This window comes from Sus scrofa, chromosome 1 (assembly GCF_054392235.1).
Source record: "Sus scrofa isolate SSC_HxYL_T2T_F1_AM1 chromosome 1, Sscrofa_HxYL_maternal_Yorkshire_Landrace_v2.0, whole genome shotgun sequence".
Classification (NCBI taxonomy): domain Eukaryota; kingdom Metazoa; phylum Chordata; class Mammalia; order Artiodactyla; family Suidae; genus Sus; species Sus scrofa.
In genome coordinates, this window is record NC_139383.1 from 138,738,909 (window position 1) to 138,760,525 (window position 21,617).

A 21,617-nucleotide genomic window follows, 5' to 3' on the forward strand; every position below is an offset into this window, starting at 1 on the left:
CAGGGTATGACTTCTGCCAGGTCCTGCAGTGGTTCGCAGAGCGGGTGGACAGGATCATCCTGCTCTTTGATGCACACAAACTGGACATCTCAGATGAGTTCTCGGAGGCCATCAAGGCCTTCCGGGGCCAGGACGACAAGATCCGAGTAGTGCTGAACAAGGCCGACCAAGTGGACACACAACAGCTGATGCGTGTCTACGGGGCCCTCATGTGGTCCCTGGGCAAGGTCATCAACACGCCCGAGGTGCTGCGAGTCTATATTGGCTCCTTCTGGGCGCAGCCCCTGCAGAACACTGACAACCGCCGGCTCTTCGAGGCCGAGGCCCAGGACCTGTTCAGAGACATCCAGAGCCTTCCGCAGAAGGCGGCGGTGCGTAAACTCAATGACCTCATCAAGCGAGCCAGGTTGGCCAAGGTAAGCCAGTTCCCCCTGCTCTCCTCCCTCAGGGAAAGGGGCGGGGCGGCTCTGCTCCAGGAACCTCAGGGAGAAGGATGTGAAACAGGCTTCGAAGAGAGCCTCACCATACACATCCCTCTTTTTTTTTTTTCCCCTCCTATCTTTTTAGGGCCACACTTGCAGCATTTGGAGGTTCCCAGGCTAGGGGTCGACTTGGAGCTGTATCTGCCAGCCTACACCACAGCCACAGCAACACTAGATCCAAGCTGCATCTGTGACCTACACCATAGCTCACGGCAACGCCAGATCCTTAACCCACTGAGCAAGGCAAGGGATCTAACTTGCAACCTCATGGATAATGGTCAGATGCATTTCCACTGAGCCAGGACAGGAACTCCCACATCCCTCTTTAGAGTCTGGCTCCTAGTTCTGTGATCTTGGGCAGATGACTCAACCTTTCCAAACCTGTTTTCTCATCTGTAAAATGGAGCCAGTAAGAACATACCCTGGGGTGCATGGGAGGGTTCAGCGGACCTGGTGTGCAGAGTGCTTGGTGTAGCACCTGGCGCATGGGGAGGCATCCATGCGCTCACCGACCGGAAGCTGCTGTTATGTTAGGATGGTGGGAATGTAACCTGCTGAGCCAGAGAGATAGCATTGATGGGACCAGTGGGGTGCCGCGATACCACCACTCATCACTCTGTGCCTAAGGCAGGGAACTCTGTGTCACCGCCTGGACACAGAGGGGCCTCAAGAGGAAGGTTGGCTCAGCCCAGCCTGCCACATGTGCTGGTTTGAGAGGCTCGCCACCTCCCCTTTCCAGGTGATGGCTCCCGCTCCCCCAACCCCACCCCGCAGCTCAGCCTTTCAGCAGCCCCAGGAGTCTGTGCCCCAGGAGGGTGGGTGATAATCTGCTGACCACCCCAAGTAGTATAGTCCATTCTGTCCTATCTCTGAAGAGCAAGGAGCATGTGAGACTCCTCGAAGAAAAAGTATGGAAAAAATTGTTCTTTTAAAATTATGTGTATGGAGTTCCCATCATGGTTCAGCGGAAAGGAATCTGACTAGCATCCATGAGGACACAGGTTTGATCCCTGGCCTCAGTCGGTGGGTTAAGGATCTGGTGTTGGTGCTGTGGCTGTGGTGTAGAACAGTGGCTACAGCTCCAATTCAACCCCTAGCCTGGGAATCTCCATATGCTGCAGGTGCGGTCCTAAAATAAGACCAAAAAAAAATTATGTGTATATTTCATAAAGTCACATTCGTCTAAGGCCATAAGTGCCTCTAGAGTTTATCTAGTCCCTGTGATCATCCGAAGCACCCAGAGCCCTGATACAGGTGTGCATGTGTACACGTAATCTCCAGGTGATTCTGATGATCAGCCAAGTTTGGGAACCAGAGGTCTATCCTGACTCCCTAGTTTTACAAGCCCAAGGTAGGATGAGTGATTTCTTCAGGGTCACCTAATCCACTAGTAACAAAGTTTGGACTAAAAGCCCTCCTGGCTCTCAGTCTCACCTTCTGCTTCAGCCTTGTCCCTTCCACTAGAACCTTTTCTCAGCCTGCCCTCCAAATCCACTGATACCCAGGTCAGGAAGTGCGGTCAGTTCACTTCTTTGTTTTCTGGTAGCAAAGAACCCATGTCCCTTCCCACTTCCTCTTGCTGCTCTGTGAATGGCTTCTGCCCTGGCCCTGGGGCCCACAGGCTGGCCTCCTGGAGTCGACCACCACTTTGCCTCATTTGGTCAACAGCTGTTGAGCACCCCTGGACCAAGGCTGGGTAGCCTAGTCTGGTGGAGGGCAAACCCCTCTGTTACGGAATGGTGGGCTGTGTGCTGCTGGGATGTGGACACTGCGCCCCGAGCAGGGGCCAGCGTGGAGTGGGGGTGGGGAGGGCTCCACTGAGGCTACCTGCTGGCAGGTGACCAGCACCTGACATCCTCATTGCCCATCATCACTGCCCTCCTGCCAGTGTACTCACAGGGCAGCCTCCCTCTCCATGATGAAAAAGCCACCCCCCCAGCAGCGGGCCCCACCCATCATCCCTGGATCTGCTCTTCCTCCCCACTCAGATTTGCACCCAGCCCACTCATGCCCTCTTCCCTGTGGCACAGATGATCTGGAGTCACATGTGCACCTGTGACTCGCTGCTTTTTATCTTTTCTTCCTGGTACAAGCTGCTTTCCTCCCGGAACTGTGGCCACTTTTGTTCCAGTTCTGCAAGGCACGTAAATCCACTTATTTGCAGCTCTCCTGAAATGGTTTCCCTCCCCCACTCGTCCTGGGCCTGATGCTTGATGGCAGGAAGTCTGTTTTTGCCCATTTAGTGACACAAACACACACAGACAGACACCTCCAGCATGGGATCTTTCTCTTCTCCAGCTAATACTGCTGAACTTAACCTTCAGGATACCTAATACCCAATGTGATTTTATAACCAAGGCTGGTAAATGATGCCATGGCCTTTGCAGATTTCGAGATCTTTTGAACTACTTTTCGACGCCCATGGACTTTTTTTTTTTTTAATTTTTTTTATTATAGTTGATTTACGATGTTCTGTCAATTTCTTCTGGGCAGCAAAGTGACCCAGTTATACATTTATACACATTCTTTTTCTCATATTATCCTCCATCATGTTCCATCACAAGTGATTAGATATAGTTCCCTGTGCTGTTCAGCAGAATCTCATTGCTTATCCACTCCACATGCGATAGTTTGCATCCACTAACCCCAAACTCCTAGTCCATCCCATTCCCTCCTTTTTAATTTACAAGTCGTTGCTGAAGGCCAATGGACTCAAGATGCAGCTGTGTTCAGTCATAGAAATAAATAAAGAGCGGAAAGCTCACTGGAGGAGCCAAGTACATGGGACTTCACTGCTATCCTTGAGCCCTGGGCCCCGTGAAGGGGCCAGCAGGGCCTGGGTTTAGAAAGGCACAGAACGCTGCTGTGTCCCGATGCTGGGAATAATGAAAGCCCTTGTGTGGAGGTGGGGGGCAGGGGGCGGTCAACTTGCTGAGCTTACTTCTAGGAAGAAAGCTTGTCCTTTTTTTTCTCCCTAAGAATAGTATCTGGCTTGTTCCTTTTCATAAAGAAAATGTTTGAAGTACGGATGTTTCCAGCCTCAGCTGCTCAGTGCCAGCGTGTTCCTGGGGCGGTACCATGCCACGAAGGGGGGCAGGAAACAGAGTCTGGGGTGGATAAGAAGCCGAACTCAGCACAATGGCCTTGGCAGCTAACCAGTGCCATCCACTTCTACATCATCTGCAGTTTTATGTTCCATTTGTGAACTTGTTGCTGAAATGGACGAGGAGTCACCTGAGTTCTCTTTGTAATGTTTCTGTTTCATAAACATGCTCTTTGACTTTGGTATATTAATCTTAATTTCTCTTGATTCAGTTTTCTTTTTACAAGCCAACCATTACTGAGGATCTGCAGTGCTCCAGAAGTGTCATGATTTGTATTGCATGTGTCATTTTGTTGATCATGTCAATAAATGCACAAAGTTGGGCATTTATTTCCCACACAAAGGAACTAAAGCTCATTAAGGTCAAGTAATGTGCCCAGGGCTTTCTCAGCCTTAAGTTACAAAAATATAGATTCAAACTCCAGTGGACCTGACTCCGTGGTCCCGAAAGCATTCACCTGAAGTCCAGAGTGGACAGCATCCATTGCTTCTGTGTCCTTGCTTTCTGCATTAATCTGTCATTCTATTTATTCTATAAAATTCTCCATCCACAACCCTACAGAGTTTAGAGGTTTATCGAGCTGACATTTTGAAAGCATGCAAAGGATTTCAGTTTTCAGGTGTCACTTAGAAGGTGTCACATCTGAGTTGGGGTGTGGAGCGTGTCTATTTATAGACTACCATAATGAGGTGGTGGTTCTGTAGTAATCAAGCTCAAGATATCAGAAAGGTGACATTTTATTTATTTATTTACTTACTTACTTATTTACTTACTTACTTACTTATTGTCTTTTGCCATTTCTTGGGCTGCTCTCACGGCATATGGAGGTTCCCAGGCTAGGGGTCAAATCGGAGCCATAGCCGCCGGCCTACACCAGAGCCACAGCAACGCAGGATCCGAGCCGCGTCTGCAACCTACACCACAGCTCATGGCAACGCCAGATCCTTAACCCACTGAGCAAGGCCAGGGATCGAACCCGCAACCTCATGGTTCCTAGTCAGATTCGTTAACCACTGGGCCACGACGGGAAGTCCAGAAAGGCGACATTTAAATAATATGTAAAATGGCACTCTTAACCAAAGATCTCTTGAAACAATGATTTCCATGCTTTTTCTATTTATGTATATTTTTCATAGCTGTCTATTTCAAAGAACAAGAAACTTTTAGAGTGGATTTTTTGGTTAGCCTCAAAGATTATATCTTATGATGTCAGCAGATATCCTTCTTTGAAGACTGTTCACAATTGAAGAGGCCAGTCAAGTTTCATTTAATGATTTTTTAGAATAATCTCTCTGGGGAAAGCCCCCAAAAAGGATTTAGGACGTACAAATTTAGTTTTACTCAGCTATCATTAAAATAGCCAGGTTAAAGAAATTAGGCTCAAACTCCAAATAAGTATAGTTTATGGGATAAAGGCACAAAGGTAAAATAGCAAAGCAAGGTTACTATAGGACCCCTCCCTATAAACATAAATAAATAAACACTCTTCCCAAGTCAGGAAAGGTTCCCACCCACCTGGAGACCTTGGATAGAAACTGAGTCAACATTTGAGGAAGGAGTAACTGCAAATGAGAACGAAAAGGAGAGGTTAGTGATTTCCACTACAGTTCCGTGGAATTTAGTTTCGTCTTCAAAGCATGTTCTCCTCTTAGTCACGTGGCGCATGCAGGGCCCAGCTTTCCGCTCTGTCTGTGCTGCCCATTCCTTCTATGGAGAAGTTAGATGTTTTGAAATTCACCGAATGGACCCAGGCGAAGTTATGCAAGAATTATTCTCCAATGGCAGATGAGCATCCCTGTGATGCTTAGTCTGCCAGCTGGCAGGGGGGGGGGCTCTTACAAAAAGCTCAGCTGGGGGGTAGTAGCCCTTGTGGCGCACTGGGTTAAGGATCTGGCATTGTCACTGTGGCTTGGTTCGCTGCTGTGCTGTGGGTTCAATCCCTGGCTTGGGAACATCTGCATGCCTCATCAGGAGAGGCAAAAAAAAAACCCTCCATTGGTAGGCCCAGACTTCTGTGGGTGTGTCAGTGCTTGAGTCCACATAGGTGAGCCTCTCTTTGAAAGCTGATCTCAGATGACTGAGTGGGCCCCCTCATGTCCCCTTTAAGGCACTTCAGAATCACATGTGCTGTTGGTGCCAGCTTTGATTTCAACAGAATAACAAACCCCCAAGTTCAGCTGCCTTTCAAAGCCTCACACTCTTAGTACCCCATAGGTTCATCTTCTGGGTCTTTAATTCATGAACTGAATGTTCTATATCTTCATAACCCCCATTTTAAATGCTGATCTCCGGGGTTTAAATGCTCTGTGCAGATTTCCAGCTGGGCCTGCAAAGATACAGGTCTCACACAGGTCATGTTAAGCCTGACCTGACTTCCCCCATACAGTGTCCCAGGATCCAAATTCCATGGACATTTCTATTCCTACTGCCTGTGAGCACCGCAGGCTTCTAGCACTCCGCCACCAGGAGTGGCCCCCCAATCCCAGGCTGGATATATCGAGTATCCCTCTGTGTGCATGCTTCCCAGCCTCGGCTATACAAACACTTGTCCCTGGACACAACTAAGGAGATTGTGGCAGAGTGTAGCTGTGAACTATACACCCGTGTTCATTTAAAGGGGAGGACATCTCTTCCTGCTCATTGAGGTATTAGCCCAGAGGAAAGGTGATATTTTCATCCATTTGATTTACCCCTAGTCACCACCATCTGATGAGCTGGGACTTTTCCAGTTTTATATAAAGGAAAGAGAAAATTGAACAAGATATGTCCAAGAATGTTCAGAGGTCCCAGGGTTCAATGTCATTCACTTTGAATGAAGTACTGGGAACCCAAAATCATCATGTTACTATTTAAATACTTAGAGTTTAGGAGTTCCCTGGTGGCCTGGTGGTTAAGGACTTGGCATTGTGACTCAGGTTCTGTCCCTGGCCCAGGAGGTTCCACATGCCACAGGTACGGCCAAAAAGAAAAAAGAAAAAAACCAGGGACTTCCCATTGTGGTTCAGTGGTTAGCAAATCCGACTAGGAACCATGAGGTTGCAGGTTCGATCCCTGGCCTTGCTCAGTGGGTTAATGATCTGGTGTTGCCTTGAGCTGTGGTGTAGGTCGCAGATGCAGTTTGGATCTGGTATTGTTGTGGCTGTAGGTTAGACTGGCAGCTATAGCTCTGATTCGACCCCTAGCCCAGAAACCTCTATATGCCACGGGTGCTGCCCTAACAAAAGACACAAAAAAAATCAGCAAATACTGAGTGAACACAATAAATAAGTACATAGAGTTTAATAATTGTTCGGTAAGAGCCAAAGAGCCCCCAGCCTCCTCTGTCATTACTATCCCCTAGCTTCTCTTTCTAGTGGACAGAGTGCATTCAAATACATGCTCTCTCGATTCTCATAACCACAACCTATGAGGTGAGAGTTGTATTCTCCAGTTTGTGGGTGAGCGAGCCAAGGTGGGGAGAAGCTGGCCCAGGGCTGCTCAGTGAGCTGGTGGGCAGTGGCAGTGGGCCTTCCAACACTAGGTCTCTTCCTGCCCACTTCTGTTTTCTCCCCATCTTCTCTTTCCTATTCATCTTCCTCTCGATTCATCTTCTCTCATTACAAAGAACAAAAGGTCACACTGTGTCTACTTCCTGCCACGGGACCATCACCAGGTCTGACCCTGGGTCCTACATTTATTTGGAGACATGTCAGGGCAGGAGTGCGCTTTCCAAGCTGACAGGGGATGTCGATCCCTGTTTACTGAACATCCTTAGAAAATCATAAGGTACCGTCCTGCTGGAAGATTCCACGTGTTGTTCCTAGCATTGTGTGCCATAACAATTCTGTATTGTATATATAGGGAGGGGAGAGAAAGTGACATTTCCAAAGCTTCCCATGAGTTAGGAATGATCAGAAACCAAACCTCAAAGTTGTTCTATAGGCATTCCCCCTGTGGCACAACAGAGACGGTGTCTCCGCAGCACCAGCAGGTGGGTTTAAGCCCTGGCCTAGCACTGTGGGTTGAAGGATCCGGCATTGCCACAGCTGCAGTCTAGATCACAGTTGGGGCTCAGATCTGATCCCTGGCCTGGGAATTCCATATGCCTCCTGGCAGCCAAAAAAGAAAAAAAAAAAAAAAAAAAAAAAAAGGTTTATAGGACCGAGTTAGTTTCAAGTTTCAGCAGTAAGATTTTTAATTCATACCTACAAAAAGTAGTTAATTTTATAAGGTAGGGAATGAGGCAATGCTAGTGCCAGTTCGGCATCTCCTAATTAGTTGAATGACCTTGAGTGAGTCATGTTAGTTTCCTGGAACCAGGAGTTCAATCTGATACAGGGGCCCCTTCCAGATTTGCTACTCCAGGATTTGAAGGATTATATTTTACCTCGTAACTTGTTAAGCTACTTAAAGGCAGGGCCTGGGCACAGCATCTGAACCTGGGTTACTGTCTTAGGAAGGGCAGGAAGGGCAGCCACACAGAGGAGACCTCAACAAAACAGGCCAGTGACACTTCCTGGAAGTGCAGGGTGAGGCTGAGAGCAGCCGACAGCATGCACAGGTCACCTGAGGGTCATGACTCAGGTAGCGCCAGGCAGGTGGGGGGAGGAGAGAGATGAGGCCTGGCATCCAAGGGTGGCCCATTATCCAACAGGCTTGGCCATCAGGGGTGACCACTATGAGGGCAGGGATGAGGGAGAAGGTGCACATTACCTGCAGCCCAGCCCAGGGAAGGCAGGCCCTGGGTACCAGACAGTGTTCAAGAATGGCATGCAGATCCCAGGGGAGCCAGGGATGGGACGGGGAGCTGGGAAGGAGGTCAGCCTTCCCTGAACAGGGCCCTGGCAGCTTCAAGCCACTGCACTCATAGGTGGTAAAGGCACCTGGAGATCGCTGCAGAGACCTGGCAGCTGCCCCAGGCTTGGGCTCTGGGAAGGGATCTCGGAAAGAAACCCTCATGGATGGAGACTGAGCCAGCGGGAGGACTTCCCACTCCAGCTGAGGCTGGATGCAGAGCAGGGCAGGCCTGAGCCCAGAAGAGAGAGGGGTCCACAGGTCCAGTGCAGAGGATCCAAGAGGGCGAGGTCAAAGAAATGACATAAGGACAGCTGGTGAGCAGCTGGCTCTCCCCAGTTGAGTGTGGCAACCCCTCCAAGTCCTTTGGAGTTACCAAGGGCCCTCCCCAGCCCCATTCAAACCAAGCCAGGTATCTACTAATCAAGGCAAGGAAATTACTAGTCTTGCTGATTTTACCACTGACCCATCATATCCTCAGGAATGCAAAAAAAAGCCTGCCATTCTAAATACAGGAGTCCCAAACCTGGGATTTCTCTAGTTGTCTCAAAGAATTGTGTAAATATTTTAAGTTGTTTTGATTTGAAAAGTAAGTAAATAAGTTTTCTAGTGATGGAAATGTACAGAAGCATGTCTCCCAATCTGTTGGTTTTTAAATTTTTTATTATAATTGATTTACAATGTTCTATTTTTGTAGCAGTAGCCAGGCAGCACACTGTGTGCTTGTGTTAAAATGATCTTTATCTAGATGGAGAAGTTAGCGCCATCTGGTTCGAGCACATCTGCATTTGCGTTATGCACTTGTTTTAGGGTTCAGATCTTAGCAACATGTTTCTGGCTGTGCCCAGTATATATCCACGCACAGAGGCTCACAGCTGAGCCATGGGATGTGTCTGCTTACCTGCTATATTCCATTTCCATTCCTGCACAGGATTAGAGTAGACGTCTGTTTTCTTTAATAGGATTTTCCATCGCTGCATAGTCATTTTCCTTTTATAATCACTGCCTTGAGTTTCATCTTTTCTTATTTTAGTTATTTTCTTGACTTCTAAATTTACCCTGTAGAATTCTAGATAGACAAAGAGAACTTCTGTAACAAACATTTCTTGACATCCTAAAGTTAGAGATCACTAGAAGGGTGGGAATGTTAGGGAAGGAGGTGACGTGGGCCAAGCGGAGGCCTCCCAGCAGGACTCACTACCCTTTCCCATTACAGCAGCAGGCCTGCGACCCAAGTGACTGTGGTTTCTGGGGCTCCCCCATCATGTACCGGGGGTCCCTCTCTCAGAGGGAACTTCTGCCATCTAACCTGGTCCTAGGCAGCTTGTTTTGTGCAAAAACATGTTCCGTGATCTCAAGATCTGAACTTTCCACAGCGGCAGGGGTGGGGGTTGTGGGAGTTCACATCTCACTGTTCACTGGGCACAGATTTGCATGCAGATCAGCCATTTCCATCGGCCTTCAGCTTCATGTCCTAGTGCTCCCGTGCACCTGCCCTGGTAAGACTTTCTCTGAGGTCTTTTCAGGTTAATCACCAAAACCAAGATCTTTCCCACCTATGCTCTTCTCCAAGATCCCCGCCCTCCTCCCGTCCAGAGGACTGTGACTCTGGGGGCAGTGCCTGTTACATGTTGCGACGCATGTAAGATGCTGTCTTGTTTGTCCTTTTCTGGTGCAGTTGTAAACAGCACTTCCTCACTGACCTATACCCTTTCAGGTACATGCCTACATCATCAGCTATCTGAAGAAGGAGATGCCAAGTGTATTTGGAAAGGAAAACAAGAAAAGAGAGCTGATCAGCAGGTTGCCAGAGATCTACATTCAGCTGCAGCGAGAATACCAGATTTCTGCAGGGGACTTCCCCGAAGTCAAGGCAATGCAGGTAGGGGAGCCCATTATTACATCACCGGTGGGGGTGGAAGGGCACCCACCTTGTCTAGCTGATTGCTGGAATCCTGCGTGGGTTTCATTCTTTCTTTTCTTTTTTTTTTTTTTTTTTTTTTGTCTTTTCTAGGGCCACTCCCATGGCATACGGAGGTTCCCAGGCTAGGGGTCTAATTGGAGCTGTTGCCACCGGCCTACACCACAGCCACAGCAATGCGGGATCCGAGCTGTGTCTCTGACTTACACCACAGCTCACGGCAGTGCCAGATCCTTAACCCACTGAGTGAAGCCAGGGATCAAACCCGCAACCTCATGGTTCCTAGTCTGATTCGTTAACCACTGCGCCACGATGGGAATTCCAGGTCTCATTCTTCAGGATGGAGGACCACACATTGAATTTTCCTGGCAAACCATGAGAAATCAGGTCCTGTGAATAAAGCAGCAATTGTCTGCCTGCCTAAACATTTAAACAAGAGGGAGACATTTCAAGAAGTATATATATATATATATATATATATATATATTTTTTTTTTTTTTTTTTTTTTTTTTTTTTGCTATTTCTTGGGCCGCTCCGGCGGCATATGGAGGTTCCCATGCTAGGAGTCGAATCGGAGCTGTAGCCTCCGGCCTACGCCAGATCCACAGCAACCCAGGATCCGAGCCGCGTCTGCAACCTACACCACAGCTCACAGCAACACCGGATCGTTAACCCACTGAGCAAGGGCAGGGACCGAACCCGCAACCTCATGGTTCCTAGTCAGATTCGTTAACCACTGCGCCACGACGGGAACTCCTCAAGAAGTATATTAAGCTCACCTGAAAAAAATCCTAGGTACACCACCTCCCCTTAGGTTGTGTTCAGGGTTTTCACATTGAGGTGACACCTGTTTTTTTGAATCCCAGAAGGATTTCAAAATTGTAAGGGAATTAGAGCTGAGGGTGACCTTGGAGGTCACAGAAGGTGGCCTCCTCAAGCCGGCCCTCCCCAGCACTGCCCTGCACTTCAAGATTATGTGCTCAGGCAGCGTTGCTGGCTCAGGGGCCCAGTCCAAGGCCATGGTGGTCTGTGGACAACGCTGGAGTTCACTAGATGCCATAAGCTCTGCTCACTGAAGGTTCTGTGTAAAGGTCAGCTTTGGGCAGCCTTGAGCCTAATTTCAGAGTCTCCTTGAGCTGTGTCTGGACATCCCCAGCCCGAGTGGGTGCTGCCACCCTAGACCCATGTGCCCACCTCCCTTCAGTGGTGTTAGATGACTGATAGGTGACTACTGATAGCAATTCTTGACTGTGTTCCCCCAAGCAAAGCCACTCCACCTGGCTCCTCAGAGAGAGCCAGACTGACCATCTCCTTGTCCAGTGCAAGGACATGCCTGCACCGGAGGCCACAATTTTCTCTGGAAGGCAGGCAACACAATTCAGATGCCTGCAGCCACCAGCCGGGAGTAACATGAAAACAAGAGAGGCAGGCTGCCCCCTCTGACCACCACTCATTTCTTGCACTTGGTAGAGGTGTGGGTTCCTAGAAATACGTCGCTCCCAGGAGGAGAACAATTCTGCAAGTGCGATGAGAACTTGTGGGGCTCACAGTGGGGGCATACTGGGAAGTGTGTGTCCCCCGCCTTGATGGGGAGGCCCCGCCCTGCCTGGTGGTCACTGACCTATGGGGGTGCAGGCCTGGATGGTTCTTGAGAAGCTGAGAATCTGTCAAGTGTCCTGTCTTTGAAATTTTGACTCAGACTTTCAAAGAATAGTGCATGGGCCAAAGAGAGCAGACTGCATACTGGCTGCACCCTGGAGACCTCTGGCCTCGGAGCCACTGGCCTACCTCAGGAGGGGCCAGGGGATGGCAGTGGAGGCAGGGGTCAGCAGGCCACAGCAGGGGACACATCAACCCTGAGGGGTTTTTTATGAACACTCTGTATAAAGTACCTGCTTAAATAAGAGTAGGATACACTTACTGTGATACCTGGGATCAGGGCGACTGTATCTGGTATATATGATCTGGTCAGATATGTTTTAGTTGCCTTTAAAAATTACATTAAAACAGGGAGTTCCTGTCGTGGCACAGTGGTTAACGAATCCAACTAGGAACCATGAGGTTGTAGGTTCGATCCCTGGCCTTGCTCAGTGTGTTAAGGATTTGGTGTTGCCATGAGCTGTGGTGTAGGTTGCAGACACGGCTCAGATCCCGCATTGCTGTGGCTCTGGCATAGGCCGGCGGCTACAGCTCCAATTCAACCCCTAGCCTGGGAACCTCCATGTGCCGCGAGAGCAGCCCTAGAAAACGCAAAAAGACAAAAAAAAATAAAAAATAAAAAAATAAAAAAAATTACATTAAAACGTCTTTCTTTTTTTTTTTTTTTAAATAAGTGAGTTGGGATTCCTGTACTCAGTTATTGAATTTGTTCTGGTCACAGAAAGTTGAGAGCTCCTGGGACCTCTTCTTGAGCAGGTTCTGCTTTCACACCCTCAGGTTATGCCCTGCACCCCATGACCAAACTGAGGGCAACTGTCTCCTTGCATCCTTCTGATATTTTTGAAGGGAAATGGGTTTCTTGCCTGGAATGAAAGCTGTGAGTAAATACTCAGTGTGTCTGATGGCCACATGAGTCATCTGTGGCTCGTCAGCCTCCTGAGGGTCCTGTGCCGCCCCCCAAAGAGGTGCTGCTCCTAAGCCCTGAAGCCTTCCTGACAGACCTCCCCTGCCCATTTCTGTGGAGCTCCCATTCAGAGCAAGCAAACACTGTGACTGGAGCCACTCCTGACCACGGTAGCCTGGGCCTGGCCGGTCATAGGGCATTAGGCCCTCCCGAGCTGGCCAGAGGGGCAGTCCCCCACCTGGATCCAGGGAGCAGCCACAGCCCATGTAGCTGGGACATGCAGAAAGGGTCTGAATCTTCACTGAGAACCCCGCAGGCAGGCCCCACACTAGGAGCCTTAGTGTCTGCAGTGGACACCTGAGTGCCCTGGGAATGGGAGCAGGAGTCCCACCTGACTGGTGTTCATTTATTCATTCACCTAAGAACAGTGATTAAGGTGCTGTTCTAGTCCCCTGGAATCAGTGAACAAACAGTAAAAATAAAAATCCTTGGGAGTTCCCTTGTGGCGCAGTGTTTTAAGGATCCATTGTTGTCACACAAGCAGCTTGGGTGGCTGCTATGGCACGAGTTCAGTCCCTGGCCTGGGAACTTCTGCATGCCATTGGTGCAGCCAAAAATAAAATAAAATATAAAAGCCGGAGTTCCTGTCGTGGCGCAGTGGTTGGCGAATCTGACTGGGAACCATGAGGTTGCGGGTTCGATCCCTGGCCTTGCTCAGTGGGTTGGGGATCCAGCGTTGCCGTGAGCTGTGGTGTAGTCACAGACGCGGCTTGGATCCCATGTTGCTGTGGCTCTGGTGTAGGCTGGGGCTATAGCTCCAATTTGACCCCTGGCTTGGGAAACTCCATGTGCCACGGAAAGCAGCCCTAGAAAAGGCAAAAAGAGAAAAATAAAAATAAAAGCCCTTGCCCCTCCAGCGTATCCATGCTGGGTTACGGTCTTTTGTTGCTATGACTATAACTGGCAGCACAGCCCCATATTGGGATCTGCGCTTGTTATGACATAAGTACTGTTATGCTTCAGTGTAATTCATGTATTTGGCATCTCATTTAGTGTCTCTCTCCTGTGGAAGGTTATAATGCCAAGAAGTCAGTGACCCATGTCCTGTTCACAGCCACATCCCCAGCCCCTGGGGTATAGCAGGCGCTCAATGAACACTTGTTGCATGAGTTAGTAAGTTAGTGTACGTTAACCCCATAGCAGGCTCCAGGGTCTCGAGTTCCTCAGACCCTGACTCCCACAGGGCTCACAGGCCAGTGGTTTCTGGAGCCAACCCCTGAAAACTGGCCAAGGATTCTTCCTTGGGAAGCCAGCCAGGTCCTGATCACACCACTCCAGTCCCTTCAGGGAATCCCCAGAGAACAGGGCAGGCCTGGAGTCCCGAGGCTCTGCTTACTGTCAGCTGATACCTCAGGCTAGTTTGCTGTCACCCGGGAAGCTGTGGGGGTTCCTGGTGGGGGTCAGGGCCTCTGTCTTCCCACAACCAGCACAGGCTTTCAACGTCAACTGTGCCTGGGGCAGTGGCAAGTGCAGAAGTTTGGAGATGACTTGATCGTGACCTTTGCACACCCCGGGGTCACTCAGAGGCATTGCCACTGCCAGTGTTAGGTCTCTGTTCTCCCTGTGCTCCCATGTCCCAAGCTGGCCAGGGTGACTCTTTGCTGTAGCAAGGAGCCGAGCATACTTTGCAGACTTTTGCCCAGCACTGGAGCAGACCTGTGACCTGCTCACGCATCTGCCTGTGTCTGCCCTATACACTTTGCTGCGTGATGAGTCCATACTATAGCCATCTTGATTGCTGGCACAGTTGTCTTTCTTAGAGAATTGGGCCCCCACAACTGATGAATTGGCAGCATTTCAACAGCAGAGGGCAGCAGAGCCATCCCCTTCTGGTCGGACCTCCCCAGTGGATGGGAAACTGCTCCTGGTACTTGTTGAGAGTGAAGGCAGGGGGAGCCTAGTGGAGGCGGGGCTGAGACCGACCTTTGTCTCTTGGGAGGGAATTGCAGGATCCCAGGTTTGATGGCTTTGATGGATACCGTTGTTGATGAGTAAATCCTTAAATTCCCCAGTGCGTGTTCATCCGGTAAAAAGTCTTGGAGCCACCCTGGTGGAGGACAGGGATGGTGTGGTTTAACTTGGGTCACACCTGCCTGTTCAGGGCTGGGAAGGTGGGTCCCTCCCAGATGAGAGTGTCGGGCTTATTTCCTATGCGCCCTGCGAGGCGGGATTGGCTGCTGCTTCCTGTCCACCCCTGCAAATATGTGGCCCATTCCCCTGGCTGGTTTTCCAGAGATTTGCAGTCTGAATGCATATCCCCTGCAGGTGGGTGGATGGTTTGGGCGGGCACTGCCCTCATTCGTCCACTTGGCCAGACACAGGGGTCCTGTGTGTGCCCAGAGCTGAGGCTCATTCATGAGGAAATAGGGTAGGTGTCCACGCACCCAGGGGAATCCAGACTTGTTTACCCCAGCGGCACTCAGATTTTTGTGTAGGCTGCCCGCTCTCCTTCTCCTGGGCTTTCTCGCCTCCATTCCCTTAGCTGACCAAGCTGCCAGCAGCAGGAGCCCGGTGCCGGCAGCAATGTTTGGTGCTGATGTTAGGGGAACATGCAAGTGACAGTGATCCATCAGCAAAGATGAGGACATGCAAACTGGAACACTCCTTAGAAACCAGACAGGCCTGACTACCCCACCACTCTAGCCCAGCCCAGCCTGCTTTGACAGCCATAGATTGTGCTGGTGAGAAGAGTGTTGGGAGGCCACCTCTGTAGAGGCATGTCCGGCTGTTCAGCTTTCAGATCTGTCCCCTCCACCATCTCAAGCTCAGGGCTCTACTTCTGAATTACAACCTGGTATGCCTGCCCTGTTGGGTACACAAAGAAGGGCCCAGCTCTAGAGTTCCACTCCTGTGCCTGGAAAGTTCAGACGTGAGAACCCCACCAAAGAGAGAGCTCTGGACAGCCCAGGGTGTGGAATGCCTGCTTTAAGGGCGCATCCGTCTCCCTCCAGCCGTCCCTCTCCCCTTTTGCTTCCTTCAGGGAGGGTGTTCACCAAGTCTGTGCCTCCCCTTTTTCAGGAACAGCTTGAGAACTACGACTTCACCAAATTCCACTCGCTGAAGCCCAAGCTGATTGAGGCTGTGGACAACATGCTGAGCAGCAAGATCTCGTCCCTGATGAGCCTCATCAGCCAGGAGGAGATGAGCATGCCCACGCAGCTCGTGCAGGGCGGCGCTTTCGACGGCACGGCCGAGGGCCCCTTCAACCAGGGCTATGGGGAGGGTGCCAAAGAGGGCGCCGATGAGGAGGAGTGGGTTGTGGCCAAAGACAAGCCTGTCTATGACGAGCTCTTCTACACCCTGTCCCCTGTCAACGGCAAGATATCAGGCGTCAATGCCAAGAAGGAGATGGTGACCTCCAAGCTGCCCAACAGCGTCCTGGGCAAGATCTGGAAGCTGGCCGACTGTGACTGCGACGGCATGCTGGACGAGGAGGAGTTTGCACTGGCCAAGCACCTCATCAAGATCAAGCTCGACGGCTACGAGCTGCCCAACAGCCTGCCCCCCCACCTTGTGCCCCCCTCCCACAGGAAGTCCTTGCAGAAGGCTGATTGAGAGGCGGGCCGCACGGAGGGCAGGTGGTGCGGGGGGGCCTGGGCCAGAGACCCACGCTGCCACTGACTCACTGAGTGACCCTGGGCAAGGCTCTGCCCTCTCGGTGCCTCTGCTTCCCCATCTGTAGAATGAGGGAGGGAAGTCACTGGACACAAGATGAAGTCCTTTCACCTCTACAATTCCCAAAGTTTCTATTAAAATACTGAGGGGAGAGGATGGATACAGAGAGTAAAGGGTTGAGAAGAAAGGGAAATTGTCCAAGGAGTACTCAGAAGCCTGGAGAAGCCCAGATGTGGAATCCAGGAGCCACAGGGAGTAAGCTAGGGGGCTCTGCTGGGCTTCCCTAGACTCTTCATCCTTTGGAACCTGGCTGTCCCTCAGAGGGCACTGGGTGGGGGGTGGGGGGGCCTGCAAAGACAAGCTTATTTTGTTTATTTCGTTTCCTGCTGTATTTAGAGTAGAAAAACAAAAAAACAAAAAAACAGCAGAAGGGGTTTCTGTTCTCCCCAAACTGTCTACCAAAGAAAAGATTGCTGCCCCAGCTTTTAGAGGACACGCCACATCCACATGTCCCCATCTTTTCTGCAGCCCCGCAGAATAGTTGGGCAGGCCACAGAGAAGTGTATCCCGGTGCCCGCTGGCTGGTCCTCCCAGAGACCCTCCAGCCCTGGGGACTTCCCAGCAGAGTTGCATTTGGTTAGGAATTTGGAACTCAAAGCCTTAATTAACCCGCGCAAGATTTCTAGTATTCATTTCTAGTCACATTGAAATTTGAAGATTAGTTTTACTGGTCTATGCAATCATTTGTAGCAAAGTCTATCATGCCTCAACTAGAGTAAGAAAAGAGGTGGTTCTCCCCAGTCCTCAGTTACTGTGGTTACATGTCCCCAGGGCTCCTTGGTCAATGGCCAGACTTAAATTCAGCAAAAACACAGCTTGGTGTTTGCAGGGTCCTGGCCCTGTGAACACCAGGAGATGAGGGGCCAGCCTGCACTAGCTGTCAGGTGGAAGAGGTCAGTCTACTAGGGTTAGACACTATTTTCATTTAAAAAGGGGGGGGGGCATTCTTTATTATGTCCATTTTTTTTTAATATCATTTCTGTATAGAGGACAAAGAAAGGCCTTTATACAGAAACAAGATGGAACCTTCGAAAGGCTGTGTGGTTCGTACCAGGAGCTAGGTTTGGGCACTTAACCTGTATGTCCGCTCCTGAGCATCCTCTCCCCAGGTGCCCCATGTAAACCTCTCTGGACCACTTGCTCAAATACCTGTGTCCACTGGAGCCCAGCCTCCCAATATGTGGGCTCCCGCTGGGGGACACAGGGGCCTTTCACCATTATTTATGGAGTGAGAGAGATCTGAAAGAGTGATGGCTGCGTGGCCTGGGGTCTTGCCAGCACCAAAAAGTAAATGAAATCTGGACAGTTCCACCTCAGTCTTCCGAAATCCACTTTTTTTCTTCTGGTGTCACCTGTGACATCAGAGCCAGAAGTGCAGGTTTAAAAAAAGGTTCATTTTAGAGGAGCATTTATCTGGATGCCAGCCCTCACACTCCCTAGCTTTCTAAATCGTTGTAAGCAAAGTCAATACTTTAACCTGGTTTTTAATCTTAATGAGCACTTTTTAATTAATTAGACACGTAGGAAAGAGACATTTATAATTCCAGTTCTGTAATCTGAGCAGATTGTTCTGTGAAGGCACAAGGACCACCAAGACGCGTTAGTGCCATGGACGCGCTGAAGGGCAAGGTGGAGAAAGGGGCGTTCATTTGTTCAAAGGTTTAGAGATGCCAGATTAGCAGACTTCCATTCAGAACAATCTAGCTTCTTTCACTCTCAGTTGTCATATATAAAGATAAATATATGCACATGTTGCGTGCGTATGTATTTTTGACACTCGTTGATGTATGTCTTGATATAGCCAAGTCCCTAGGAACACAGAGGAATATGTTTTAGAGGAGCAGCAGATGAGGTTTCTGGTTCTTCATGGATGGAAACGCCTCCTAGCATTGTGAGTGCCCTCGGATGAGAGAGCATCCAGCAGCTGAATGCTTCCCCTGCTGAGAAAAAAAGGAAGAAAAAGGAAATCACATGTCCTGCTTTCTTACTATCTTAAAACACGAAGTCATCCGTCATGAAAAAGTGGATTGGAAAGAAAAACACTGGAAAACCTTAGGGATGGCGGCCAAACGAGCACCCATGTTTTCCCAGGACTGGCATAGAGTTCCTTGAGTCTGTGTCCCAAACACCTGTCACCCCCCGGCCCCACACAGCAGGGCCAGGAGCCCAGGGCCCTCAGGATCTGGACGCCTTGCCCAACCGTGTTGCCTTCCTACACCGCCCCCTCCCCAGAGTGCTCAGAGATGTGGGGGGTGGGAGTAGGTAAACTCTAGAACTCTGAAACTGTCTCCATGCTCTCTGTGCTTCCACAGAAGGAACCTAAGCATCTGGAATCTGTTTTCTGTGCAGCACGTGGTATCACAGAACACAAACTTCTGCCATCTTGAATTTTGGACAAAGTGGACATTCAAGTCATGAGCCTATCTGCACAGAAGCATTGCACTGAGACCTGCCCAGCCCCCCAGCCCTGCGGCCTCACACAGAAGTCCAACCTGCTGGGCATCTTAGGTGGATTCTTTCCTCACCACGTGCTTAGATGGCCCGGAGCAGGGCTGCTCCTCCTTGGAGACGGCCATGCAATCCAGCTGGCTTTCATTTTTCCAGGGCTGGACCAGGTTCTCTAGGACACTTGTCATCAGGCAGCAATAATGCCTGGGTTGGGACCTTGGCTCTTCCCTCAGAGCGGTGGACCTTCAGGGGTTGGATATTTATTCTGTATCGTGGGATTGGAGTCCAGATGCATGAGAAGAGAAGCCAAGTGCTCCTGCTCTCCCTCACCCCCCGCCCCCATTATCAGCAGAGCCCTCGTCCCAACGCCCTGGCCACAGCCTCTCCTGTGTCTGCTGGGTCTCAGGACCACCCCGTGCCACACTGGGCATGTCTTGTACCCAGATGGAGTACAGGTGGATGAAGTCCACCACTTAGGGTGGGGTTTATCCACCAGAGTCATGGCCTGCCAGCCTCCACCAGAACCTTCCCACTTTGCAGCTGCACTTCTTCCTGGTGACCAGAGTGATGCCTTGGAGATAAGAAAGGCCTTTAACAGAGGCTCTGTTTACTCCCTCCTTGGGATGTGGCGGAAGAAAAACATTCTTAGGACAGATAACTCACCGAGTGCCCACAGACTGAAGTGAAGAGTATACCAGACGATTAGCCGATGCAATTAATACACAATGCTTCTATTTTTTTGTAATCTTGTTTAGAAGTGTCAGATAAAAAAGGACACAGCCTACTATCAATAAACTTCTGAAAAAAAAAATTCACTCTCTTTTCCCCATTGGCTGTGGTTTCCTGTTGACTGTGTGCCAGCTGTCTAGGGAACAAAGCGGAGATCCCTTGGGTCCATTCTGAAGTGAGGCAGAGGGGTTAGGGGGAGGGTGTGCCCCTTGGCAGGCCATCCCTGTGACCCCACGACTCTTCCTGCATCCTCTCTGTGTGGGCAACTCCCAAAATGGGGCTCCTCCAGCAGGAAAGCAGTTCCACCCACTGTGGGCTGAGGCCAGGTGTGGGAGGTGGCCCCAAGGGAAGCTCATGAGGGGACCCTGGAGAAGACCCTTCTGAGGCTGGGGACAAGAGGTCACTGAGCATTCAGGAGATGGCCTCTGTCCAGCACCTGGGGCTACAGCAGTGCTAGGGTGCTGGCAGGCTGGTGCTGCACCTCCCTCTCACCACACCTCACTGATGGGGACCACCCATCTGTGGTTTCCCCACCGGCAGCCATCTACTTTTTGGTGATCCAGACCAGGAATATCCTTAGCAGACCCCTCCCCACTTTCCCACCCTCAGTCTGAGACATGAGGTTTGGGGAGATAGACCCTACCCCTTCTTTCCAGGGTGGGTCCTGATTGGCTTGAACCATTTAGAGTATTTCACAGAAATTGTTCAAGAATGGGCATAAGGCTGTGAGAGAGCCAGGCCTCTCAAACTTCTGTTCCAAATCTCGGGAGAGATGTCCCCTCTTTTCTGAACGATGCAGTGCAAAGAAGTGAGCCTCTTGGTACAACAATATAAATAGCATTGAGAGGCGTGTCCAAGGTGCTGGGGGAAGAGGAGGGAGGTGAGGCTTGGCAGCAACCAGCCTGTGGAGCGAGAAGATGGAGGAGGCATTGAGAAAAGCAAAGGAAATCCAAACCTGTGGTGGCATCATTGGAGCTGCTGGATCAAACCTCATCTAAAGTCCTCCTCCTGTCAGATTTTTCAGTTACATGGGCCAGTACCTTCCCTTGATACTGTTCAAATCCATCTGACTTGAGGTTTCAGTTCCTTGCAACACAAATATTCCAACCCTGTACTGACCAACAAGGATTCTCATTTCAGCAGGGGCTGCAGTCAGTCACGGCACAAGAGGAGCCATTCCTGGCAGCACGTGTGGTGGCTTTACTGCAGCTGAACTAGGGAGGAAGAAAAGCAGTTCCGGAGTTCCCGTCGTGGCGCAGTGGTTAACGAATCTGACTAGGAACCATGAGGTTGCGGGTTCGATCCCTGCCCTTGCTCAGTGGGTTAACGATCTGGTGTTGCCGTGAGCTGTGGTGTAGGTTGCAGACGCGGCTCGGATCCCGCGTTGCTGTGGCTCTGGTGTAGGCCGGTGGCTACAACTCCGATTCGGCCCCTAGCCTGGGAACCTCCATATGCCGCGGGAGTGGCCCAAGAAATAGCAACAACAACAACAACAACAAAAAGACAAAAGACAAAAAAAAAAAGAAAAAAGAAAGAAAGAAAAGCAATTCCCCCGCCCCACTCAGCAACCTCTGTTGAGATCCTTGTGCAAAGCATCATGCAGCTCCATCCCATCCATCCTCTGGGGGTCACATCACATGGGATGACCTGGGCCAAAGCTCTTAAGGAGGTAAACAAGCTTACCGGGGCAGGAAGGAGCAGGTCTTTCACTGGGGCTGATAGTATAGGAAAATGTGGACAGTGAGAGTAGAAATGACCTTCTAAGCTGAGAGAACAACTGATGCTCAGATGTGGGTAGAGAAGCTCTGGTCCCAACCAGGTGAGTCTTGGAGTTGTGCTGTGCGAAGGCACCCTGGGTGGGG

General features: G+C 50.3%; 1 protein-coding gene across 4 annotated transcripts in view; it reads left to right on the forward strand.

The window, feature by feature from the left end:
• EHD4 (EH domain containing 4) overlaps positions 1–18,326 on the forward strand; it is an 84,407-nt gene extending 66,081 nt beyond the window's left edge. Inside the window, exons 4-6 of one of the 4 annotated variants that reach the window (XM_021097351.2) lie at positions 4–416; positions 10,077–10,241; positions 15,922–18,326. In XM_021097351.2, the coding sequence (XP_020953010.1) occupies positions 4–416; positions 10,077–10,241; positions 15,922–16,458 (1,115 nt within the window). In that variant the 3' untranslated portion in view covers positions 16,459–18,326. Of the gene's footprint in view, positions 1–3; positions 4,465–4,511; positions 6,327–6,651; positions 7,714–10,076; positions 10,242–15,921 lie in introns of those variants that run through there. The other 3 variants (XR_014814296.1, XR_014814295.1, XR_014814294.1) reach the window with 3 other exon arrangements.
• The last annotated feature ends 3,291 nt before the right edge of the window (positions 18,327–21,617 follow it).